Source organism: Bufo gargarizans, chromosome 1, assembly GCF_014858855.1.
Source record: "Bufo gargarizans isolate SCDJY-AF-19 chromosome 1, ASM1485885v1, whole genome shotgun sequence".
In the NCBI taxonomy this organism is placed as follows: Eukaryota; Metazoa; Chordata; class Amphibia; order Anura; family Bufonidae; genus Bufo; species Bufo gargarizans.
This window is the reverse complement of record NC_058080.1, coordinates 137,027,978-137,055,420: the sequence shown is the minus strand read 5'-3', so window position 1 is coordinate 137,055,420 and position 27,443 is coordinate 137,027,978. Positions and strand designations below refer to the sequence as shown.

Genomic DNA, 27,443 nt, shown 5'->3' with positions numbered 1-27,443 from the left:
ACTGCAGCATGCTGCGGTATTTTCTCTGTCCAAAAACCGTACAGTGACTGAACTGAAGACATCCTGATGCATCCTGAACAGAATGCTCTCCATTCAGAATGCATTAGGATAAAGCTGATCAGTTTTTTTCCGGTATTGAGACCCTAGGACGGAACTCAATACGGGAAAAGTTTAACGCAAGTGTGAAAGTACCCTAACACAACTAGTTTAGTTAATGTATCTAGTTAACCTCCTCCCGACCGCCTAACGCAGGGATGCGTCCTGCGGGCGGTCGGTTTATTCCTCGTAGACGCATATATACGCGTCATCTCGCGAGATGCGAGATTTCCTGTGAACGCGCGATCTCAGGAGCGCGCGTTCACAGGATCGGAAGGTAAACGAGTGCCAATCTACAGCCTGCCAGTGGCGATCATTCGCTGGCAGGCTGTAGATGCGATTTTTTTAACCCTTGAAAGGTATATCAGACGCTGTTTTGTTAACAGCGTCTGATATACCTGCTACCTGGTCCTCTGGTGGTCCCTTTTGTGTGAAAGTACCCTAACACAACTAGTTTAGTTAATGTATCTAGTTAACCTCCTCCCGACCGCCTAACGCAGGGATGCATCATGCGGGCGGGCGGTTTATTCCTCGTAGACGCATATATACGCGTCATCTCGCGAGACGCGAGATTTCCTGTGAACGCGCGCTCTCAGCACCACACTACACTACACCCCCATCACTTATTAACCCCTGATCACCCCCCTGTCATTGATCACCCCCCTGTAAGGCTCCATTCAGACGTCCGTATGTGTTTTGCGGATCCACGGATCCGCAAAACACGGACACCGCGGATCTGCAAAACATGGACACCGGCATTGCCAGAACTATATAGAAAATGCCTTTTCTTGTCCGCAATTGCGGACAAGAATAGGACATGTTCTATAGGCTCTACAAAAAACGCAGTGTTCGCCTGATCAGGCCTGATCTTGTGCACACGTTCAGTCCGCCCCACTGCAGTGACAGAATATTTTTTTTCTGATCACTGCAAAAACACAGTAAAATCGCTGCGGCGCTATAAAGATCACTTTTGAGGGGCATGGTGAGTTCATATAAGATATTTTTTTTTTTTCTTACAAAGTCTCATATTCCACTAATTTATGACAAAAAATAAATCACAGAATCCAAATGCGTAAAATTTTTAGACATTTATATTCCAGACTTCTTCTCATTCTTTAGGGCCCCTAAAATGCCAGGACAGTATAAATACCCCACAAGTGACCCCATTTTGGAAAGAAGACACCCCAAGGTATTCCGTGAGGGGCATGGAGAGTTTTTTTTGGCACTAGCTAGCGGAAAATGATTTATTTATTTATTTTTTTCTCTTACAAAATCATTTTCCGCTAACTTGTGCCCAAAAAAAAATATTCTAGGAACTCGCCATGCCCCTCACTGAATACCTTGGGCTGTCTTCTTTCCAAAATGGGGTCACATGTGGGGTATTTATACTGCCCTGGCATTTTAGGGGCCCTAAAGCGTGAGAAGAAGTCTGGAATCCAAATGCTTAAAAATGCCCTCCTAAAGGTACTCATTGGAATTTGGGCCCCTTTGCGCACCTAGGCTGCAAAAAAGTGTCACACATGTGGTATCGCCGTACTCAGGAGAAGTAGGGCAATGTGTTTGGGGGGATATTTTTACATATACCCATGCTGGGTGAGAGAAATATCTCTGTAAAATGACAACTTTATATAAAAAAAATGGGAAAAGTTGTCTTTTACAGAGATATTTATCTCACACTGGGTATATGTAAAATACACCCCAAAACACATTTCCCTACTTCTCCTGAGTACGGCGATACCACATGTGTGACAATTTTTTGCAGCCTAGGTGCGCAAAGGGCCCAAATTCCAATGAATATCTTTACGATTTCACAGGGCATATTTTACGCATTTGGATTCCAAACTACTTCTCACGCTTTAGGTCCCCTAAAATGCAAGGGCAGTATAAATACCCCACAAGTGACCCCATTTTGTAAAGAAGACACCCCAAGGTATTCCATGAGGGGTATGGTGAGTTAATATAAAATTTTATTTTTTGTCACAAGTTAGTGGAATATGAGACTTTGTAAGAAATATATATATAATAATAATCATTTTCTGCTAACTTGTGACAAAAAATAAAAACTTCCATGAACTCACTATGCCCATCAGCGAATACCTTAGGGTGTCTACTTTCCGAAATGGGGTCATTTGTGGGGTGTTTCTACTGTCTGGGCATTGTAGAACCTCAGGAAACATGACAGGTGCTCAGAAAGTCAAAGTGCGTAAATTCACATTTTTGCACCATAGTTTGTAAACGCTATAACTTTTACCCAAACCAATAATTATACACTTATTGCATTTTTTTTATCAAAGACATGTAGAACAATACATTTAGAGAAAATGTATATAGAAAAGTAGTTTTATTTGAAAAATTTTACAACAGAAAGTGAAAAATGTAATTGTTTTGCAAAAATTTCGGTCAATTTTCGATTAATATCAAAAAAAGTAAAAATGTCAGCAGCAATGAAATACCACCAAATGAAAGCTCTATTAGTGAGAAGAAAAGGAGGTAAAATGTATTTGGGTGGTAAGTTGTATGACCGAGCAATAAACCATGAAAATAGTGTAGTGCAGAATTGTAAAAAGTGGTCTGGTCATTAAGGAGGTTTAAGCTAGGGGAGCTGAGGTGGTTAAGCAGGTGTGTTAACTCTACTACATCTATATATTCATGCATTTCCGGGAAGAATAATGGAGTAGCAGTACAATGAAAAGTTCTATTAAAAGATGCTCCACAAATATTTCATAGGAAATACAAGAAATATTGCTTAGGCTGCATGCACACATATGTTTTTAGTGACATTTTGTGCACTTTGTGTTTCAATGCTGTTTTTTTAATGTAAATTATCAGCTGAAGATACTAGCTGCAAGTCTTTGGAAAATATGGAATGTAAGACACACAAGTATTTTTTTGCTACAGATGTTTTTGTTAATTAAGTTCCATTTTATGGGTCTCTCATGTCTTTTGAAAAATGCAGCATGATGCAGCTTTTTCTGGTGTTTTGACATCTCTACAGGAAAAAAAATTGCAGAAAAACAATGTGTTTGATACAGTTGCTGTTAAAACACTCCCGTAAAAACAGTATACAGTACATGGAAAAAAGGCAATCGGTTTCTATGGCATTTTTTGTGGCAAAAAAGGGTGGGTTTTCAGAAAAACGCCTCTGTGTTTGTGGCAGTTTTTCTAGCAGTTCTTTTTTTAACCAAAGCAAAAAGTGGATTTAAAAGGAATGGGAAATATAAAGGAAGGACTTCCAAAAAGCAAAAATCCCAGCAGGGCAGATTTACTATTGAAAATGTGCCAACTTTTTGGCATAATTGGCAAACTGGAGTACATGATGTTGATCCAGGGTTTTAGACAGATTTATAACCTTTCTACGTGTAGCCCAACAAGGGGCATGGCTTAGTGGAAATTGGGCATGGATTTATTTATTGTTGGCGTGTTATTGGAATAAAGCTAAGCCAAGTTATAGGTGGTGTAAACTAGACTAAACAGTCAAAAGATGCAACTGATTTATCATCCAGCATCACCCAATATGATAGAACTAGCGCAGTTTAAGGAGGAGATTTATCATCACCATACCACAGTAGAAATTGCATTAAACTGTTGCACCACCCAGGTTTTAAAAGTGTAAATGGTGTTTTACTGGACCCTCGCCACTTTCCAAAAAGGAGTATGGTGTATCCATGGTGCGGGTGGGACCATCGCCAATGGCAGTCCATGGACTGTTGGAGAATGTGCAGAATTTATGATGATATTTAGTGATGCACAAACATCGGCCGAGACGGTTCGCGAAACGCGGTAGGCCCCATTGACTTTAATGGCAGCTGAACCTGAAAAACCTTCAGGTCATATTTGCAGCCACAAAATACTTACTAGAAGTGCACAAATAGTCCCACAACATGGACAGTGACATACCGGAGGGGGATCATTGGCAAAAATTCCCACAAAAAATATTTATTTTAATCAGGGGCCATTTTTATGCGTCTTAAAGGGAAACTCTCAAAAATGTGCCCTGCTGGAGCCTAGAACATTTTTATCTTAGGCCACTGGAGTCCAGGCCCCAAAAATTAGGAATTCAACCGGTGGCTGAAGGTACATTAGGCTAAAATTTTACTTTAGCCTAGCTAAAAATTTTACTGTAGGCCAGTACATTAGGCGGTCACTGGATTACATTTTTACTGTAGGGCATTCAACCTGTGGCTGGAGGTACATTAGGCTAAAATTTTACTTTAGTCACTGGCTAAAAATTTTACTATAGGCCAGTACATTAGGCGGTCACTGGATTACATTTTTACTGTAGGGCACTGGAGTACAGGCCCCAATAATTAGGCATTAACCTGACAAAAAAGAACTTGTGATTATGTGGCTGGAGGTACATTAGGCTGTCACTGGATAAAAATTTTACTGTAGGCCAGTACAGGCCCCAAAAATTAGGCATAAGGCCGAATGCACACGGCCGTGTTTCACCGCCGTGTGCGGGCCGTGGAACCGCGGCCTGGATCCCTGCTGAGAGCAGGAGCGCACGGCGTCATTGGTTGCTATGACGCTGTGCGCTCCCTGCTGCCGCCGCAATACAGTAATACACTGGTATTATCTATACCAGTGTATTACTGTACTGTGGCGGCAGCAGGGAGCGCACAGCGTCATAGCAACCAATGACGCCGTGCTCTCCTGCTCTCAGCAGGGATCCAGGCCGCGGTTCCACGGCCCGCACACGGCCATGTGCATTCGGCCTTAACCTGACAAAAAAGAACTTGTGATTATGTGGCTGGAGGTACATTAGGCTGTCACTGGATAAAATTTTTACTGAAGGCCAGTACAGGCCCCAAAAATTTGGCATTAACCTGACAGAAAATAACTTGTGATTATGTGGCTAGAGGTACATTAGGCAGTCACTGGATACAAATTTTACTGTAGGCCACTGGAGTAGAGGCCCCAAAAATTAGCCATTAACCTGACAAAAAAAAGGCCTTTTATGCCGCTGTACATACATAAGACAAGGACCATTCTTTGTTCTGGGTGGTTGTGGATATGTGTGGGCTGGCATGAGGAAATTCAATTACACGTGGTCTTCACAGGTGTTGAATTCCTCCGAGATCCATGCCTCATTTATTTTTAGAAATGTGAGGTAGTCCACACTGTCATGAGCTAGGTTGTGCACTTATCGGTCATGATCCCACCTGCTGCGCTGAACGTCCTTTCGGACAGGACACTCGACGAGGGGGAAGCCAAGAGTTCCATACCTGCAGGCGTGGTAGGACTGTTTCGCTGTGGGTGGAAATTCCTCTGCCAGTGCCCGCAACAGCAGAATGCAGCATATCTTGCAGCAAGGCCTGGAAATGCTGCATTCTGCCAGCCCTCTGTGATGCTTGTAACATACTGTATAATCCATTTTGTCTTTGTACCGGGGGTCTAAGTACGTTGCAACCCAGTACTGGTTCTTGCCCTTTATGCTTTTTATACAGGGGTTCCTCCTCAAACACTGGAGCATGAAGGCCTCCATTTTCACTAAAGTGGAAACGGGGGAGCGCCCTGGCTCCTGCTCATCGCCCAGGAGAATGTTGTCCTCGGTCTCCTCCCCCCAGCCACGGACAACACCAGGGATCCCTGAAAAGTTTAAAGTCCCCCTCAAAGCCTGCTCTTCTTGCTCCTCCTCCTCCTCCCCCCAGCTACCATCCTCCTCTGACTCCTCTTCAGATTCCTGCTGACTTGTCTCAGATGGAGTAGCCACCCCTGGGAATTCATTCAGCATTGCACTTAATCTTCCAGTTCCTGCTCCTTGACGGCTTGATCAATAACACGAAGCAATGCATACTCCAGAAAGAAGGCGTAAGGTACGATGTCACTGATGGCGCGGTGAAAAGAAAACAAGCTCCCCAGAACCTGTCCTGCAGCAGAGTTCGTACAGGTAATTGTTAACGGCACGCTTCTGCTGGAGCAGCCTATCAAACATATACAAGGTGAAGTTTGGGGGGTGCAGCAGAAGAGGCAGTAGCAGTGGAAAAGGAGGAGTCATCCGAGGAGGAGACAGAGGATGGAGTAGGAAGAGAAGAAGAGGCAGACCTGCATGCAATCCGTGGCGGTAACACCAAATCCACACGGGAGCCACAGGTTACATGCTTCACAGCCGTCAGAAGGTTCACCCAGTGGGCAGTAAAAGTTATGTGTTTGCTAGACCACATGTCTGTGGTCAGATGTATCTTGGCACTTGACACTGTGTGCTAGAGATATATTCACTTGCCACTAAACGTGGCCATATTGGTCTAAGATGCATTTCTGGGAGTAATATTTGCTTCCGGGGACCTTCCATTGCAGTATGCCAATGGTCAAAAATTTTTCCACCAGTTTATATGGCAGTAGTTCGCAGCCATTCGCAGCAGTTCCGACAAGCCAGCGGTCAGCCGTTGGGCAAGAGGGTTATCCGGTGTCATCAACTTTTTATGCTCGAACATTTGGGCCACGGAAGCCTGCTTTATCCAGATGAATGCTACGAGGGCACGGTGGAAGGTGAAGTGGAGGACAAATGGGAGAGGAGAGGAGAAGGAGAAGAAGCAGGACGTGGAGCACTGGGAGTGTGGCTTTCTGGGTTCTAATGGCGTTGCTCCCACTGTGCTCGGTGATGGGAGGCCAGGTGCCTTCTTAAAGCGGTCGTCCCTAGGTAAATGTTGGGCTTACCGCGACTTATGCGTTGACAGGCTTCAGATGGCAACTCTATTGTCAGACTTAAAAAAAGCCCACACTGCGGAGCCATGTGCCGGCATCCTGGGAGTGCCAGAAGTGACCGTGCATGGTGGTGGGCTCGCTCCAGATACATTTGCAGTCTGCTTTTTGCCTCCTGTGCCCTGCGAGCTCTGCCTGCTTCTCCTCCCTCTCCTCCCTCTCCGCTGTTCCATCTGTCTCTGAACCCCCCTCCTCTTCCTCTCTTGTGGGCACCCACGTGACGTCCATCGACACGTTATCATTGTCACCTTCACCACCACTGACATTTGAGATCTCGGAGTAGGCAGGAAAAGCGGATTTCCTACCTCCTTAGGCTGATCTGGGTATTGTTGTCAGACTGCTGGGTGGTGGCAGTTGCTACCTCCTCTTTCTTATCTAATGTCAAAAATGGCTGCGCATCGGTAAGGTCTGTGAATGGATGGGAAAATAATTCCTCTGACTCGAGTGGGGGGCTATGGTGGTGGTGGTGGTGTATTTAGGTGTGCACACAGCAGAGAGTAGGAAGGTGCAGATACAGAGGATGAGGATGGTGCAGAAGCGGAAGGGTGAGTGAGCCACTCAACCAACTCTGGTGCGGCTTTTGAAGTAATCGCACACACCTTCTCCAACTTCCCACTTAGGCTCCGGCCTAGTGCACCTGCCCAACCCCTACCACCCCTTTGGAATAGCCTGTATTTTCCTCTGCCTTTGATTTTCAAAATGACCCTGTGCTTAAGTACCCTAGAGAAGAACAGTATTTGTGGAAGCAGGTATATCGCAGGCCTCAATCAATATTTGGTGGAAACAGGTATATCGACCCCCTTAATCAGTATTTTGTGGAAGCAGGTATATCGCAGTCCTCAATCAGTATTTTGTGGAAGCAGGTATATCGAACCCTCAATCAATATTTGGTTGAAACAGGTATAGCGAACCCCTTAATCTGTATTTTGCAGAAGCAGGTATATTGCAGGCCTCAATTAATATTTGGTGGAAACAGGTATATCGAACCCCTTAATTGGTATTTTGTGGAAGCAGGTATATCGCAGCCCTCAATCAGTATTTTGTGGAAGCAGGTATATTAAACCCCTCAATCATATTTTGAAGAAGCAGGTATATCGCAAGCCTCAATCAATATTTGGTGGAAACAGGTATATCAAACCCCTTAATCAGTATTTGGTGGAAGCAGGTATATCGCAGGCCTCAATCAATATTTGGTGGAAACAGGTATATCAAACCCCTTAATCAGTATTTTGTGAAATCAGGTATCGCAAAGGCCTCAATCAATATTTGGTGTAAGCTGGTATATCAAACTCCTTAATCAGTATTTTGTGGAAGCAGTTATCTCGCAGGCCTCAATCAATATTTGGTGGAAACAGGTATATCAAAGCCCTTAATCAGTATTTTGTGGAAGCAGGTATATCGCAGGCCTCAATCAATATTTGGTAGAAACAGGTATATCAAACCCCTTGATCTGTATTTTGTGGAAGCAGTTATATCGCAGCCCTCAATCAGTATTTTGTGGAAGCAGATATATCTAACCCCTTAACTGGTATTTTGTGGAAGCAGGTATATCGCAGGCCTCAATCAATATTTGGTGGAAGCAGGTATATCGAACCCCTTAATCAGTATTTTGTGGAAACAGGTATATCACAGGCCTCAATCAATATGTGCTGAAACGTCCTAATTGGCTGTCCTGTCCCACCTGATGGATGTGTCATGGGTCAAATTTCGGCGCAATGCAAAAAAATATGGCGCCGGCGGACATCGCCATATGTCCATTGAACCGCGAACGTGCAAATTATGCCTGCGAAACGACCGCTGGGCAAACTGTACATAAAAAAAAATAGAAGCTTGTTGCGCAAATTTGTGATCAAACATGTGTCTGACCCATCTACCAGGCATCAAGGTGGCTTCTGCAGATGGGTACCTAACACTAAGGCCTCATGCACACGGCCATTGTGCAGCCGTTCCGTGTATTGGGGACCGCAACTTGCAGTCCCCAATGCACTGTGGCAACGTCTGTGTGTCGGCCGGGATGGATCGAGACCCATTCAACTTGAATAGGTCTGTGATCCGTCCGCACTGAAAAAAAATAGAACATGTTCTATATTTTGTTGTGGTGCGGAGGCAGAGAGGGAAACACCACAGGAGCACTCCGTAGTGCTTCCTTGGGGTTCCGTGCTTCCGTTCCGCACCACAGATTGCACACTGCCTCCATATTGCGGACCCGCTGTTTGCGGGCCACAATACGTCCACAGCCGGGCAACGGCCATGTGCATGAGGCCTAACAGAAATGCCTCTCCTGAGTTTGACCTAAGCCTACAATGTTCAGGGAGGTGTAGGAACCAGCTACATTTATACTCTGAAGCTCTGGGCAGATGGGCAGGGAGTGCACAATCTAAAAGAGGCAGCTACCCTCAATATATACTTCAAGAAAATTTAGACTAGCACATCCATAGTCACAGGTGCACATCCATAAAGCTAGCATGCAGACAGCAAACAATAAATTTTTTATGGCAGCACAACATTACACATACAAACAATAAAACTTGGGAATAGGGATTATTCTTAATTAAAGTGGTATTATACCTACTATACATGAAAAAATATAGAAGCTCTTTGCACACATTTTGATGAAACGTTTGTCGGGCCCATCTACCAGGCTTAGGTCAAGCCCAAGAGAGGCAGTTCTGTTCGTGGGCCGACACACGTTTGATCAAAAATGTGCGCAAAGAGCTTCTATTTTTTCATGTATAATAGGTATAATACCACTTTAATTCAGAATAATCGCTATACCCTAGTTTTATTGTTTGTATGTGTCATGTTGTGCTGGCATACTTTTTTTGGTTGCTTCCTGCATGTTAGATTTATGGATGTGCACCTGTGACTATGGATGTGCTAGTCTACATTTTCTTGTAGCATAATTTATGAAGAGGCATGATGAGGCTGCCGTTCTTAATAAATCTCTCCCTAAGGTCAATTTCACACAAGCGTATTCAATGCAAGAAATACGCTCCGTGTGTAAGAGATGTTTCTAATCAGGGGTGGACTGGGAAGTTAAAATGGCCCTGGAAAAAAAAAACTAAAAGTTACAAAAGGCGGGGCAGCAGAAGTAGAAAGGACCAGCAAAACTGTAGTGCAAAACAAAATACTGCCCCAACAAAACCAGATACCACAGTGCAGCAAAAAATTCTGTCAACATGAATTATTGCTGAGAGAATCAGATCTTTAAGTACTTGGCTGGTGGTCCTCTAGGTATCAGCCGACTGGGGAATTTCCTTGTAGGGTCTATGGCCAGTCCACCCATGTTCCCGTCCTGAACTCTGCTCTCATGACATGGAGCCACAGCATTAGGCCTTGCACATGAACGTGTGCGCCCCGTGACTTTGATGCGGCCTGCAATGCACAAATACCCACCGTGGGGCAGCCGCAGCAGATCGCGGACCCATTCACTTTAATGGGTCCGCGATCCGGCCTTTCAACATAAAAATATGATAGGACATGTTCTATCTTTTTTCGGAACGGAAGTAAGGGACGAAACCTCACAGAAGCACTCTGTAGTGCTTCCGTAGGGTTCTGTCCCGTGCTTCTGTTCTGCATCTGCGGATTTGCGGACCCATTGAAGTGAATGGGTCTGCATCTGTTATGTGGAATGCATACGGAACGGTGCCCATGTATTGCGGATCCGCAGCCACGGTGCGCACACGTTCGTGTGAAAGAGGCCTTCTAATGATTTATAATGCTGTGTGTTTCTGCCCAACCCCAACTCTAATTAATTGTACTCACATAATGCTGTCACTACAAATCATTTAGAGTTAAGGTATGGCTATATAGCAACAGCTGTTTGGGCCAGGATCGAAGCGGTGATCCCATAAAAATGAATGAACATTGCCTGATTACTTGTGACTGGTGCGGCGAACCCATTCATTTATATGGATCACCGCTGCTCTGCCTTCCTGGCCGCAATAGCTGTCATGCGACTAGCATCATCGTGTAGCCGTACCCTTAAGCGAATTTTTACATGGTCAGTTTTCTGCATGAAGTTTTGGAAGCCAAAACCAGGAGTGAATAAAAAAAAAATGGAGAAGTTGCATCTGTCCTTTATACTTTATCTCCTTTTATGATCCACTGCTGATTTTGACTTCCAAAACTGCATGCAGAAACTTTACTGCGTGGCCGTACCCTAAGGCCTCTTTCAGACGGGCGTTGCGGGACAAGGAGAGGGTGCGTTGCGGGAACATGCGCGAGTGCAAAACATTGTAATGCGTTTTGCACGTGCGTGAGAAAAATTGGCATGTTTGGTACCCAAACTTCTTCACAGAAGTTCGGGCTTGGGATCGGTGTTCTGTACATTGTATTATTTTCCCTTATAACATTGTTATAAGGGAAAATAATAGCATTCTGAATACAGAATGCATAGTACAATAGGGCTGCAAGGGGTTAAAAAAAAGAAAAAAATAATTAAACTCACCTTAATCCACTTGCTCGCGCAGCCCGACTTCTCTTCTGTCTTCTTTTTGCTATGTGCAGGAAAAGGACCTGTGGTGACGTCACTCCGGTCATCACATGGGCCATCACATGATCCATCACCATGGTAAAAGATCATGTGACAAACCATGTGATGACCGGAGTGACGTCACCACAGGTCCTTTTCCTGCACATAGCAAAAAGAAGACAGAAGAGAAGTCGGGCTGCGCGAGCAAGTGGATTAAGGTGAGTTTAATTATTTTTTTATTTTTTTTAACCCCTTGCAGCCCTATTGTACTATGCATTCTGTATTCAGAATGCTATTATTTTCCCTTATAACCATGTTATAAGGGAAAATAATAATGATCGGGTCTCCGTCCCGATCGTCTCCTAGCAACCATGCGTGAAAATCGCAACGCATTCGCACTTGCTTGCGGATGCTTGCAATTTTCACGCTACCCCATTCATTTCTATGGGGCCTGCGTTACGTGAAAAACGCACAAAGAGGAGCATGCTGCGATTTTAACGCAACGCACAAGTGATGCGTGAAAATCACTGCTCGTGTGCACAGCCCCATAGAAATGAATGGGTCAGGATTCAGTGCGGGTGCAATGCATTCCACTCACGCATCACATCCGCGCGGAATACTTGCCCGTGTAAAAGGGGCCTAAGACTGTCTGTTTATGCTGTCTTACTTTAGACAGTATAAGTAAATCTGTTCCACTTGTGTGAAATCACTTTAAGGGGCTAACTGATCTAATTTTACAAAAGTTATCATGAGTCCTGCCTAAATCAAAGTGGAAAAAAATGACAAGGGGGACCTTCACACATGACAGATTTTGTTACCTCGTTTTGAGGCCTTTGCTGTGGAGCGACACACTGCCCCAACTGTTGGTGTGATGATCTGGGGAGTCATCGCATTCGGCAATCTGTCAATCCTAGTAGCTCAGCGATGTGTGAAGGACATCCTGCGGCCACATGTGTTGCATCTCATGGCAGCACTGGCGTAGCTATAGGGGTCGCAGTGGTTGCAGTTACGACTGGGCCTCTTAGCCAGGGGAGCCCAGAGGACCCCCCTTGCCAGTGGTGCTGTACTGTTTTCCCCATTATGGAAGCACTCACTAGTATGCAGGAGGCGAAGGAGTGAAGCGCTGTGAGCTGCCTACAGCGTTGGGACATGCAGAGCGCTCTATGACCTGACACTGCAAGCAGTCAGGTGACTGTGCAGCGTGGGCTCTGAGAACAGCAAGAGAGCAGGGAGACCGCTGGACCGGGAGAGTGGCGGAAGAGAGGTAAGTTAATTTATTTATTTTAAAGAATGATCTGAGGTCTGATATGGGGGATCTCATTGGGGGTCTGGGGGTCTAATAGGGGTTAGATATGGGGGTCTGGAGGTCTAATAAGGGTCTGTAGGTCTGGTCTGAGATGGGAGTCTGGTCTGGAGGTCTTATATGGGGGTCTGGATGTCTGGTCTGAGGTCTGATATGAGGGTCTGAAGGTCTCATGGGGGTCTGGTCTGAAATGGGGGTCTCATCTGAGGTTTAATATGGGGGTCTGATGTGAAAGGTAAGGGGGTATTTTTTGTACTAGCGCACAATCTAAAGTATATTTGCACTAGCGCACTGTGTGGTACTAGTAATTTCAGCGGGGACTGTTTCTGCAGGATACTATTGGGGCACAGCAGAAATTGTATTGGGGGTGACATGATGAAGTGTTGAGAAGGTGGGGAGGATGATGGAAAAGTAGGAAACCAAGATGTCTGTTTGTTAAACTCTGCAGAGACAAGACATGTCTTAAAGAAGTCACCATGGCGGTCTGGTCTGAAAGGAGAAGATGAGGAAAGAGACTTTCTACATCAGAGGAGACGTCATTGAATGTAAGAGGTGCATATGTGGTGCTGTATTATGTTCGGTAGCGCTGTATGTAATATTTTCCAAGTATGTCTTTAAAGGGGTTGTCCGCTTTTTTCCCCCCGTACCACTGCCACCTTCTCTGCTCTGATTACCTGCTCATCACTGCAATTGCTGTGGCAAGCAGGTAAACAGAGCAGAGAAAGCAGCTCTCATATGAGCGCTGCCTTCTCTTCAAACAGCTGATTGGCGGGAAGGGGGGGGGGGGGGTCGGACCCCCGCTGGTCTGATATTGATGACCTATCCTGAGGATAGGTCTTCAGTAGTAAAAAGAGGACAACCCCTTTAATAGTAGGACTGGAGGGTATGGGTTAGGTTGAGAATTTGGCATGGGGGAGACGTTTCAAGTTTTGCCTCAGGCAGCAGAAAGGCTAGGTGCATGCCTGCCCCTTGCCACAAAGCGCTGAGGGCAGGGGGCAAAGCTGAACTCTTGCACCAGGGCCCATGAGCCTTTAGCTACACCCCTGCATTGCTACCAAATGACATTTTTCAGTAGGATAATGCTTGGCCACACACAGCAAAGGTTTCCCAGGAATGTCACCAGCGGATTGCAACACTTCCTTGGCCTCCTGGTCTCCACAATTATCACAATCGAGCATTTACGAGACGCCAGCTTCAGCAACCTACGAGTGTGCAGAATCTACAGGCCAGGCTGCAACATTTGTGGGCAAATGTTCCTAAAGATATCATAAGGAACAGTTCTAGGAGACCTCAGAGTGTCATACATGAATTTTCAGAGCAATCTGAGCACTTTTAATTTGGGCCGAATTTCGGACCCAAACATTATATATATTTTTTTTAAATGTTCTGATCTCTAGTTATAAATCCACGGCAACGTTCTATTACTGACAAGATCTGAGCATGCTCAGCAAACAATTCTTTGTATTAATGTGTCAAGGGTTAGTAGGTATGTGCACATCCTTTTTTTGCGTCCAGTTTGCTTATCATGTGGTTTTATTAACAAAAGTTCAAAGCTGATATACCAATTTTGCCTGTAAATTGAAAATGAAGAGCACAAATGACAATCAGCCATAGAAAACTAAAGAATTCCTAAATAAAACTCTGCCGAGCCTTGGCTTTGTTTAAACTGGAATTAAAGATCCATTTGGCAGAAACTTGTAACTGTATTAATACAAGATGTCAAATGTTAAGTGAGGAGTGAAAGGATATACATAGTACATGCTACAAAGATATCATCATAGGGCAAAGCAAAAGTCACTCTGGTTTATAAACATTTGTTCTAATTTTCATTAGATGACCATAAAAGTAGAGGCTGTCATCCGTGTATCGCTGGCATCCAACATATTCTGTGACCCTTTACCCTCTCCAAAACTACATTGAGTTAGGATAGAGTTTAATTTGGCAGGTCATTAATAATCTACTTATACTATTAATTTTACTATTTGATGTCAAATGTTATAGGTCAGGGATGCTGAACCTGCGGCCCTCAAGCTGTGGTAAAACTCCCATCATGCCCTGCTGTATGCTGATAGCTGTAAGCTGTCCAGGCATGCTGTGAGTTGTAGTTTTGCAACAGCTGGAGGGCCGCAGGTTGGGCATCCCTGTTATAGGTCATAAACTTTATTCATCATCTGATGGTGAATTGTTAAAAACTGATTTCATCTGTTACATTTATTTTTGAGAAACCTTGAGAACAATCAATGTGGCCACAATTACAACTCACAAGGTTGTCATCTGTGACCAGATGTTAGCTGCAAGACAACAAAGACTGAGCTACAGACTGCATTTTTGTTCTATTTTTGTTCACTTTGTGTGTACTTTCTTTCAACTCAGTTGTTTTTTTAATGCATTTTCACATAATCTTACCTATAAGACTTGAAATACACATGTATAAATACATTTAAAAAAGTATGAATAATGGAAATGCCACACCCATAAAACATGAAATGTATGGTATTTTTAAAAAAAGTAAAAAAAATACATCACAAAAAACTGTGAAGAAAGCCTTACAGTCCCTATGGGATTTGTAAAGCTGCCCTATGTGTATGACCATGGAATCCACAGCAGAAATCTAAGGCTGACCCTCCAATTTCTTCTGTGGATTATCAATTTACCGTACATGCTATGGATCCACCCATGGATTTATCCCCATTCAATGGGACTCTTCCACAAGTGGAAACAGTGCTAAGACTGAACACGCTCATTCTTTTATTTTACCACCATGAGATTTCCTAATTCCCTATTTTAAAGGGGTATGGATAAGTCATTGTACCTGATCTATATTAAGCACAGCCACTATCAAATGTATGGTGCTGTGTCTGGTAAACAGCTGATCGTGGGGGTGCTGAGTGTTGGACCCCCACCAATGAGATACTGATGAACTATCCTGAGGACAGGTCATCAGGATTAGTCGCTCGGAAAATCCCTTTAAGCCATGAGCAGTAACTCCCATGCATTTTTTTGGGCACAGATTTTGGAACTTTTAAACTATGCCTGCATCTTTACATACATGTATTTGGTAGCTTTCTTTTGGTCACATATTTTTGTAATGTTTTTTTTTTTTTTTTGTGATTGTAGAAAAGACAACTGGATAGCGAACAAATTCCAAACTTTATAAATTTTAAATACAGTGCTGCCCATAATTATTTATACCCCTGGCAAATTTTGACTTAAAGTTACTTTTATTCAAGCAGCAAGTAATTTTTTTGATGGGAAATGACATAGGTGTCTCCCAAAAGATAAAAAGACGATGCATTATTGTGGAAAAAATACAATTTCTCAGCTTTTATTTACATTTGAGCAAAAAATACAAGATGTTCCGCACTGGGGAAAATCTCAGAGGACGTGGTCAGAAGCCAAAAGTGACACCTGTGCTGGCCAGGAGGATAGTTAGAGAGGTAAAAAAGAATCCAAGGATCACCACCAAGGCCATCCTGTTGAATCTGGGCTCTGCTGGTGGCAATGTCTCAAGGCAGACAATCCAATGCACACTGCACACTGCTGGGTTCCATGGATGCAGACCAGGCACACACAAGCTCGCTTGGCCTTTGCAAAAGCTCATCTGGACAAAGAAGAAGACTTCTGGTCTACTGTGTTATGGTCAGATGAAACAAAAATTGAATTGTTTGGTCACAATGATGATTCCTTCATTTGGCGTAAAAAAAGGAGAAGCCTTCAACCCAAAGAACACCATCCCCACTGTCAAACATGGTGGTGGGAACCTAATGCTTTGGGGGTGTTTTTCAGCCAATGGACCAGGGAACCTAATCACAGTAAACGGCACCATGAAAAAAGAGCAATACATGAAGATTCTCAACAACAACATCAGGCAGTCTGCAGAGAAACTTGGCCTTGGGCACCAGTGGAACATTTCAGCATGACAATGACCCAAAACACACAGCAAAAGTGGTGAAGAAATGGTTAGCAGACAACAACATTAACGTTTTGGAGTGGCCCAGCCAGAGTCCAGACTTGAATCCAATTGAGAATCTGTGGAGGGAGCTAAAGATCAGGGTGATGGCAAAAAGCAACCTGAAATATTTGGAGCTCATTGCTAAAGATGAATCAGCAAAAATACCTGTGGAGACATGCAAAAAGCTGGTCTGCAATTATAGGAAGCGTTTGATTGCTGTAATAGCCAATAAAGGATTTTCTATTGATTATTGAGAAGGGTATGAATAATTTTGGACTGGACACTTTTTGCTCAAATGTAAATAAAAGCTGAGAAATGTTTTTTCCCCACAATAATGCCTCTTGTACATCGTCTTATTATCTTTTGGGAGACACCTATGTAATTTCCTGTCCAAAAATTACTTGCTGGTTGAATAAAAGTAACTTTAAGTCAAAATTTGTCAGGGGTATGAATAATTATGGGCAGCACTGTATGTTCAAATGAGTTTTGTTATCACATCATTTTTAGTTTTGCATCTTCCCTTTAGTCTGTATGTTAATCAATAGTACATCCATGATCTGCTGCCTCCCATGTCAGTTATCTCCCATGCCCAGCTAAGAAGTTGCTCGGAAAATGCCATTTTATTTCTAGATTGACAACAGAGGAAACTCAAGCCACTGCCATGGAATCCGGCCAGTGGAGACATTGGAGAGTTCACTTCTTTATTTTCTTTTCACATGTTCCGAGATTCCTGTTTTTACATCCAGATTTCATTCTACAGATGCCATTACCGATCGTATCATGTTTACTATTTAAAAAGTGTGAAGAATTGATGGCCTCAAGGAGCAAATGGTTTTGCTAAGTTATGTTGCTTTTTTGAACGACCCCTTCTCCTGTTGTGCCATTTGCCTGCTAATGTTTTCATGTTTTCCATTGCATCTGGCAGAGGACTATGCACACAGTATGGCCTTATTAGAATTCCTTATAAATACTTATTTTCCTCCAAAGAAGAAGGTGCCAGATCTTCCAAGCACTGTTTATATATTAAATTTTTTGGGACATGGATATTAAAAAGACCAAAAACAAATCTATAACCTATTAATATCCTATAGAAATGATTGCATTAAACATTGGAAGCAGAACTCTTATGGCAGTCTTGATGTTTAAAAATAAATATAAAAAAATACTCAAGTCGCCTTTTCTTAGTTGGATACATAATGTAGTGCTGTCTCACAACAAGTATAGTCAGGGCCATCTTTAATATTGATTGGACCCTGGGCAAGAGGGAGAACACAAGTGCCGCTGTCGCATTCATAGGTCCGTACTTTATTAACTAAGTAGCAGGACATGTAGGGCATACATGGGGGATGTCCCTGCACTTACTATTATTTCTGGGCTCCACTCCGTTGCGCCGCTGTGGCCCCCGTTACATTCTCCCGCTCTGTATGCTAAGTAACAGCATCAGAACACCAGGGAGGAGACATCAGCTTTTCTCCCTGGGCGTTCCTTCTTCCTGGCTGTAGCGCTGTCCAATCGCGGAGCAGAACGGGAGAAGGTGAGGTTTTTTTTTCTCCCTGGCCGTGACGTTCTGTCCAATCAGTGCCGCCAGTATCAGACTATGCAGGGACACAATGTCACAATGTGTGTGCAACACCCAGTTGGAAATTTCTTTATAAACCTCTAGTAGTAATAGTATAGGGATGGCACAGAATAGAGATATATGAAAAATCGCACCAGATTTGTTATTGTGTGGGGGATGCAAGTAATTATTAAACTGACATGTAGTGACATGGAGTAATAGATCCTCTTTCAGGGTTCTGTGGTGGTAGCAGTAGATATCACGTGAGTTGCCTCATGTGATAAATATGTATTGTAGGGAGGGATCAGCTGTAATATCCCCATTACATGGTTTGACAATTTGGCATTGCATTATTTCATTGCAGGCAGGAGAGGGTGATTTGACATAGCTGTAGCTGTCAGTCTTCTTGGTGAAGAGTAATCAAAAATGTCCAACATGGTCGATTGCCTTTTCCTGAAGGCACTACCAATGATTTTCAAAAGAATTGAACACATGGTCGAGCTAAGCCGGTTGACTAAATGTGGGCTTTTCTGGGTTTGCCTTGTTCTGAGTGCTCTCTGCGTCAGGACAGAACCCACGCATTTCAGTGGTTCCAGGTCTACTCCTTGGCATCATTGTCGGTCAGCCTGCTGGTAGATCTGGAATGTCTAAGGAAAACAATATTGCCTGAGAAACATCTTGGTATGTTGATGGCTTTGAATTCTCAATAAAAACCAGCCTTAAATCTTTATTTTCAAAGCAAGAGCAATGAAGGAAGCGTGAAAAGGAGGACACAGCTGTTATAGTCACAAGGCTGCACACATTAAGACCTCTAAACACAGTCTAAGGGACCAAATTGCCTCCTCCATTATCTGAACCAAGATGTCAAATGACAAACTAGGCTAACAAGTACCAGCCAGGATCAGGAGCTGCTGGATGGGCATTATAATTATGTAAAAACAATATAACCTTGCTGTCCCCTCACAGTTCTTGGTGAAAGTCCTTGGAAAGTTCTGCAAAGGTTTCCTTGACTTTCATTTGAGGAATTAATATTATCGAGATTCCTAATTCACTTTATCATTGACAAAAGACCTTCAGCAGCTGTACAACGTGCTGGAGTCCTGTGTTTCTTCACTTACGGTCATTAATAGGCAGCAGTGCCATGCTTTACTGAAGCATGGCATCTATTTGTAACTTAGACTACTTTCACACTAGCATTTTAGTCTTCTGGTATTGAGATTCGTCATAGGGGCTCAATACCGGAAAAAAATGCGTTGCGTTCCCATACCGGAGAACAAACCGCAACATATTGTAGTTTGCTTTCCGTCCTGGGATGCGGATCAAGACGGATCTGGCATTACCCACAATGCAAGTCAATGGGGACGGACCCTTTTTTTCGGCCACAATCTGCCACAATAGAAAACGGATCCGTCCTCCATTGACTTTCAGTGGAGTTCATGAAGGATCCGTCTTGGCAATGTTAAAGATAATACAACCGGATCCGTTCATAAAGGATGCAGGCGGTTGTATTATCAGTAACGGAAGCGTTTTTGCTGAACCCTACCGGATCCAGTAAAAACGCTAGGGTGAAAGTAGCCTTACAATAAATATGGGATTTTAAAAGGGTTGAAAAGGTCAAAGGTTTTGTTGGACATTGCAGATAAGCTCCATTATTTTTAAAGGCTGTGGGCACCTTCAATGCAATTTTTATGACAGCGTTTTACTCATTTTAGGCTAAAAATAAAAAATGTATTGGTCTTTATTAAACATTTTCAGAAATTTTTGTGACATGCAGTTAAAAATCAGTCTATTTGCAGACTGTCCCTCCTGAGTTCTGTCAGCTGATGGCTCATGTGAAGCCTTATCTCAAATCTTTTGACCTTATAAATCCTTATAGCTAAACTCTTAAATGAGTGTTTGTGAGGCTAGGACATCAGAGATAAGGCTTCACATGAGACTATCAGCTGACGGAACTCAGGAGGGGCAATCTGCAAATAAACTGATTTTTAAACTAAATGGATTACAAAAACTGCTAAAAAATTTTAATAAAGACCAAATGAAAAAGGATTTTTAGCCCAAAAATGAGTAAAATGCAATAATAAAAATTGCCCCTAAAGTGTCCATAGCCTTTAATAGAGCTGAGCTGCAATACTAAGCACAACCCATGGACAGGTGTGGCGTTGAATGGGGAAGAAAGCAGCCATGTTCTTCTAATCCTGGACAACCTTTATAAGGGATCTATTGCATCCCCAATATAAAAACAACTCTGTAGCATCTATTCTTACGATCTATGTTTTGTTATTCCATCTATAAGCTTATGAATGAATTGCCAACAGTCTGTAACAAAGGTCCAGATGGGTGTTACCAGTTGGTTCTGTTTCCCTGTACAATATGACATTATCCAATCAGCTCTTGCAGTGTCAGGCTGTGCAGGGACACACCACCAACTGTGAACAGCCAAGGGAACATTCTTTGCAGACTGTTGGCAATTCATTCATACATTAGTTGCAACCATAATAGAAAAATGGCCCAACTGGAGTTATAAAAATAAATGTTCCAGAATTTTTATTAAATGGGCAATGATTGTAGTTACTGAAACAGACAAGTCAGGAGAGGCAAAAGTTATAGATGGATAATGCATCCTGTTTCATTTATTTTTACTTTATCTTACTTTTTAGCATTGTGTGGGGAACAAGACAGCTTTTTCTGCAGTAATGGAGTCTGCATAGCCAAGAAACTTACGTGCAACGGATACAATGACTGCGATGACTGGAGCGACGAGGTACATTGCAGTAAGTCATCCTTAATCATACTGGTATCCCAGCCACATCACCCAGGAGTTAAAGGGAACCTGTCACCTAGAAAATGCATATTAAACCGCCAGCAGTACCTTATTGCAGCCTGTAGCATGATTATAAAGGTGTCTCTGTCTTTTCTGTACAATGCGCCAAAAGTCTGAAAAAATACTTTTATTCAACTGGCCACGCTATGTAAACGATAGTCTTAAAGTCAAGGGGGCAGCGGCATTCTCGCCTGAAGTCAAGCGTGCCCCGCCCCATTGCCCGCCCCTTAGTATTCGATTGATAGGATGTCCAATTCCTTCACTGCTGGTCGCTTAAGCGTAGTCTAGCACATGCAAAGGCTCTCATGTGCGAGTGCCTTATCATTGAGCCTACCTCACATCGGAGTGGAACAGTGCGCAGGCGACGGCACTGCAGGGCCACAGCGCACGCACAAGACTACGTTTGAGCGTCCAATGGTGAAGGAATTGGAATTCCTATCAATCAAACGCTAAGGGGCCTGAAAGGGGGCTGGCACGCTTGACTTTAGGCGAGAAAGCCGCTGCCCCTTTGACTTCAAGACTATCGTTTACATAGCGCACCAAGTTGAATAAAAGTCTTTTTTCAGACTTTTGGCTCATTGTACAGAAAAGACACAGACACCTTTATAATCATGCTACAGGCTGCAATAAGGTACTGCTGGCGGTTTAATATGCATTTTCTAGGTGACAGGTTCCCTTTAACATCACCGTTACCCCTTTCCATACTAATCATTTTGCCTCTATCTCTTCTCACGATTTCTGGGAAAATAATACTCTCAAAGTCTCAATAGTGCAAAGGCAACGTAAACTTGTCTAAGGGCCCTTGCACATGACACAGCCTTATGGTAGTGTATGGCAGCCATACAGCTCCTCAGTAACAGGGCTTATGCACATGACCATATGTATTTCAAGGTTCCTAAAACACGGATCTGCAAAACAAAATGGATGACATCCATGTGACGTTCGTGTTGCATTCGTTTTTCTTGCGGATCCATTGTAACAATGCCTGTCCTTGTCCGCAAAACGGACAAGAATAGAACATGTTCTATTTTTATTTGGCGAACTGACTGCGGACATACGAATACAGAATGCACACGGAGTCATTTCATTTTTTTTTCCGGCCCCATTGAAATGGTTCCGCACGCGGGCCACAAAAAAAAAACTGAACAGACACGGACAAAAGTTTGTGTGTATGAGCCCTAAAGCTGCACAGCTCCTGTGCACGGCCATATAGGCTAGACAGAACGCAACCTATCCACACAATCCATATTTAGGTTGATTAAATTAATGACCCTACAATTTCAATATGCACACCTGTTTCATGCAACTGTTTCCCTTTTTATAACGCATACGTTAAGGGACATGCCAACCTTCGTTCTACCTCCTGTATGTCACACTCTGCATTGACTGCAGAAAAGAAGTGGTTAGACAGTGGAGATCAGTGTGTTCTATGATTTGCAGGTGCACCCCCTACTCCTTAAGCCCTGTACAATTACACCTACAGGCATATAGAGGTTAAGTTTAGTGAAATACTACCAATGAGTGGTAAAATACTGGCAAAGATTTGAAGGCTGTGTTCACATCTGTCTTTGTATCTCCATTTTCCAGTTCCATTACAGAAGCAGAAAAATGAAAATGATGGACACCGACAGCAGCTCAATGGCTTCATTGACTATAATTGGGCCTATGGTGTTCATTGTACTAGAAAATATAGCCCTGCAATACTCAACTATTTTTTCCAAGTTTTTTTTTACAGAATCTGGGGCAGAGACTCCTAATGGAGATGTGATAGCAGCCTAAGCAAATCCAACTGAGTTCAGCCTAATATTACTTAGTAATTTGGGTGAATAGGAAAAATCATACACATAAGAAACAATGGTAAAATCCCCTGGATGGTCAGTATCTAACCTGTTGAGGTACTGGCTATGATGGAACATACAGTATGTACATAGTCAAGTCACATTATTATGACCACTTCCTACTTTTTGTGTCAGTAGCATGTAGCTTATGAAGGGAGTCACGTGTGGTGGTCTGGCTTGGAGGGTATATAAGGTGTGTGATAGGCTGTCTGCACACATATCACTCATTGCTGTTATGGGTAAAATGGGTGATTTATTAGAGTTGCAAAAAGGGATAATTATTGACTTTCAAGCCAAGGGTGCCAGTATTTCTGTTTCTAAACTGTTTGCGGCACCATGTGACATTGATGTGAGAGGTAAACGTTGACCACGAAGGTACACAACCTGTGTGAAGTTGGCACCCATGTTCTTAAAATAAATACACCATTAGTTTGTGCTGCGTTTGTGCTGCAAAAATGAACGTTTGCGCCGCTTTGGTTTCCGAGATATTGCATGCTTGATTTGATGAAACCCCACCCACTTTCCACCCCATGTTTTTAACCCTGACTCTAGACCCCACAGGTGTGCTGCAGCTTGCCCCCCTCCCGCCCCCCCACACAACTTTTTTTGGGGCACAAGCATATTTTTTTTTTTTCTGCGTACGCTGACTGTGGCCGGGACTCTTAGCGTCCAGCCACTGTTAGCGCATCGCACACCCCACCGCTGATCAACTTCGGACGGTTGATCAGCGAGTTTGAATTAAAAAAAAATGTAACATTTTTTGGCCTTTTTTTTATTTTTATTTTTAATTTTTTTTGTCTGTTAGGCTTAGGGTAAGTTCGCGAACACCAGTCCCCCCACACACACGCACACCAAATAAAGTTTATCATGCACACACACACTCCCCTATGGCCCGCCGGATGTTCTCTGCTAAGGAGACATATGCCCAGCTTGCCTCCGAGTCCGAGAGCCCCAGTGAGGACGGGTATGACCCCACTTTCCTTTTGTCATCCGCGTCCTCCTCCTCATCTAGCGATGATGATGAGACCCCAAGGCGGCGGAGATGCTGCCAGGCGGAGCAAGGGGACCGCCATGCTAGGGACCCTGTGGTCCACACTAGTACGAGTAGCTCTGGGGCTCGTACTAGTTTTCCGGCCCACAGTTAAGTCCACCGGAGCCCCCTGCCGGTGAACTTGTCTGGTATACCCAAGAGCGTTTTGAGCCCGTGATTCCTGATATTGTAGGCCAACCAGGAATCCAGATTTCCACAGTGGGCTTCACTGAATACGACTACTTTAGTCTATTTTTCAGTGACCCCTTTGTGAATCTGATGTTGGAGCAGACGAACCTGTACGCCCCACAGTTCATTGCTCAACATCTGGGCTCCTTTTTGGCTAGGCCCGGTGGCTGGACTCCGGTCTGTGCAGCCAAGATGAGGACGTTTTGGGGCCTCGTGCTGCATATGGGCCTAGTCAAGAAACCTAGTCTCAGGCATTACTGGAGTGGGGATGTCCTCTAACAGACCCCACTTTACAATTATGCAGATAATGCAGCATGTCCCCCCCAGGGCTTGAGTCCCGTTGCCGCGGTACCTCGCACAGGGACAGGGGTGATGCTGTTACCGTGAATTGTGGACAGTACAAGGACATTCCTCTTGTCCTTATATCTGACCAGCAACAGGTTTCCACTGGTAAAGGCACGGGTCGCACCCCTGGGGATAGGTACCTGGAGGGGGTGGGTAGGAAGGCTGCATTGACTTTTCCGCACGGTCCCACAAGCGGACGTGGATCTGGCGGTGAGGGACTGGAACAAGGGGATACTAGTATAAAAGTTATCCACGTACAGGTGGTAACCCTTATCTAGCAGTGGGTGCATAAGGTCCCACACAAGTTTCCCGCTAACACCCAGAGTGGGGGGACATTCTGGGGGTTGAATACGGGAATCTCGCCCCTTGTACACACAAAACTTGTACTGTAAGTGTACCCTGAGGTACTCTCACAAAGTTTCTACAGCTTCACGCCATACCTCCCCCGCTTAGAGGGAACATACTGGCGGAAAATGAGTCTCCCCTTGAAAGCAATGAGAGACTCATCAACCGCGACCTCTCTTCCAGGTACATAGGCCTGCACAAATTTGGGGGGACATGCTGCATTATCTGCATAATGCAGGCATTTCCGGATGGCTTCAAACCGGGTACATGTCATGGCCGTACTGTAAAGTGGGGTCTGATAGAGGACGTCCCCACTCCAGTAATGCCTGACACTAGGTTTCTTGACTAGGCCCATATGCAGCACGAGGCCCCAAAATGTCCTCATCTTGGCTGCACAGACCGGAGTCCAGCCACCGGGCCTAGCCAAAAAGGAGCCCGGGTGTTGAGCAATGAACTGTTGGGCGTACAGGGTCGTCTGCTCCAACATCAGATTCACAAAGTGGTCACTGAAAAAAAGACTAAAGTAGTCGTATTCAGTGAAGCCCACTGTGGAAATCTGGATTCCTGGTTGGCCTACAAAATCAGGAATCACAGGCTCAAAAAGCTCTGGGGTATACCAGACAAGTTCACCGGCAGGGGGCTCCGGTGGACTTAACTGGTGGGTCGGAAAACTAGTACGAGCCTCAGAGCTTCTTGTACTAGTGTGGGCCACAGGGTCCCTAGCATGGCAGTCCCCTTGCTCCGCCTGGCAGCGTCTCAGCCACCTTGGGGTCCCAACATCATCGCTAGATGATGAGGGGGATGCGGATGACAAAAGGAAAATGGGGTCATACTCGTCCTCACTGGGGCTCTCGGACTCGGAGGCAAGCTGGGCGTATGCCTCCTTGGCCGAGAACATCCGGCGGGCCATAGGGGAGTGTGTGCATGATAAACTTTATTTGGTGTGCGTGTGTGTGGGGGGACGGGTGTTCGCGAACTTACCCTAAACCGAACAGACAAAAAAAATTTAATAAAAAAAGGCCAAAAAATGTGAATAAAAAAAAAATAAAAAATTCAAACTCGCTGATCAACCGTCCGAAGTTGATCAGCGGTGGGGTGTGCGATGCGCTAACAGTGGCCGGACGCTAAGAGTCCTGGCCACAGTCAGCGTACACAGAAAAAAATAAAATAATATGCTTGTGCCCAAAAAAAGTTGTTGGGGGGGCGGGAGGGGGCAAGCTGCAGCACACCTGGGGGGTCTAGAGTCAGGGTTAAAAACATGGGGTGGAAAGTTCATTTTTGCGGCACAAACCAGCACAAACGAATGGTGTATTTCTTTTTGAAATGTAAGAACATGGGGTGGAAAGTGGGCGGGGCTTCATAAAAATCTAACGCGCAATATCTCAAGAACCGGCACAAACGTTCATTTTTGCGGCACAAACCAGCACAAACGCAGCACAAACGAATGGTGTATTCCTTTGTTGAAATTTAAAAACATGGGGTGGAAAATGGGCGGGGTTTCAGCAAATCGAGCGCGCAATATCTTTGAAACCAAAGCGGCGCAAACGTTCATTTTTGCGGCACAAACCAGCACAAATGAATGGTGTATTTCTTTTTCAAATTTAAGAACATGGGGTGGAAAATGGGCGGGGTTTCAGCAAATCAAGCGCGCAATATCTCGGAAACCAAAGCGACGCAAACGTTCATTTTTGCAGCACAAACCAGCACAAACGAATGGTGTATTTCCTTTTGAAATTTAAAAACATGGGGTGAAAAGTGGGCGGGGCTTCATAAAAATCTAACGCGCAATATCTCAAGAAACGAACCGGCACAAACGTTAATTTTTATGGCACAAACCAGCACAAACGAATGGTGTATTTATTTTCGAAATTTAAGAACATGGGGTGCCAACTTCACACAGGTAGGTACACAAGAGTAAAACGACACACTACAGTGTAGCAGCTCACCGCCAAAATGAACCAGGGGGCTACCAGATGTGTGTCTAAAATAACAGTTCTGCGAACCCTACTGTGTGTGGGGCTCCAAAACAGATGGGTGGTCACTACACCTTTGCTAATGAAGTTGCATCTGCAAAAAAGGCTTCAATTTTCATGGCAGTATGGGAATTGGACATCTGCTGATTGGCAGATGGTTGCCTCCTCTGATGAGTCATGTTTTCTGTCAGGCAAGAAACACCCAAGAACTTCCTGCAGCCATTGCTGGAAGAACACAAGCTGGTGGTGGCGGTGTTATGGTCTGGGGAAAGTTTTTGTGGCATTCTCTGGGCCCACTCATCCATGTGGAAGGCACGCTTAACCAGCTTGGTTATGAATCCATCCTTGCAGGTCACATATACCAATAAATGCTGAATATCTTCCCTGGAGAGGACAGGATCTTCCAGTAAGACAATGCAACACGGCTGGAAATATCTGACAGTGGTTGGAAGAGCATGACCAAGACTTCCAAGTACTACCCTGACCACTAATTCCACAGTCTTGAACCCAACTGAGCATCTGTGGATGCTCATTGATCATTGTGTTCGCTCTATTGATCCTTCAGCACCCACCCTCCAGCAGCTTTGGGATGTACTGAGGTCAGCATGGCTCCAGATACCTGTGACAACTTACCAGGAGTCACTCCCAGCCCGTCTAGCTGCTGTCCGTGCTGCACGTGGCAGTTACTCTGGATATTAGCTGGTGGTCATAATAATGTGAGTCGATTGTGTATGTATTATATAATATATAGTAAAGTTTTAAATTAGAAACTGGAGAGTTTGGTGAAAGGAAAAAATAAGCTTACAGAAAATGAAAA

The 27,443-nt window shown here is 44.2% G+C and overlaps 1 protein-coding gene across 1 annotated transcript in view; it reads left to right on the top strand.

Moving 5' to 3' along the window:
* Positions 1–27,443, top strand: part of CORIN (corin, serine peptidase) — a 521,382-nt gene that overhangs the window by 284,347 nt on the left and 209,592 nt on the right. Inside the window, exon 6 of the mRNA XM_044298842.1 lies at positions 20,743–20,856. Within this exon, the coding sequence (XP_044154777.1) occupies positions 20,743–20,856 (114 nt within the window). The remainder of the gene's footprint in view (positions 1–20,742; positions 20,857–27,443) is intronic.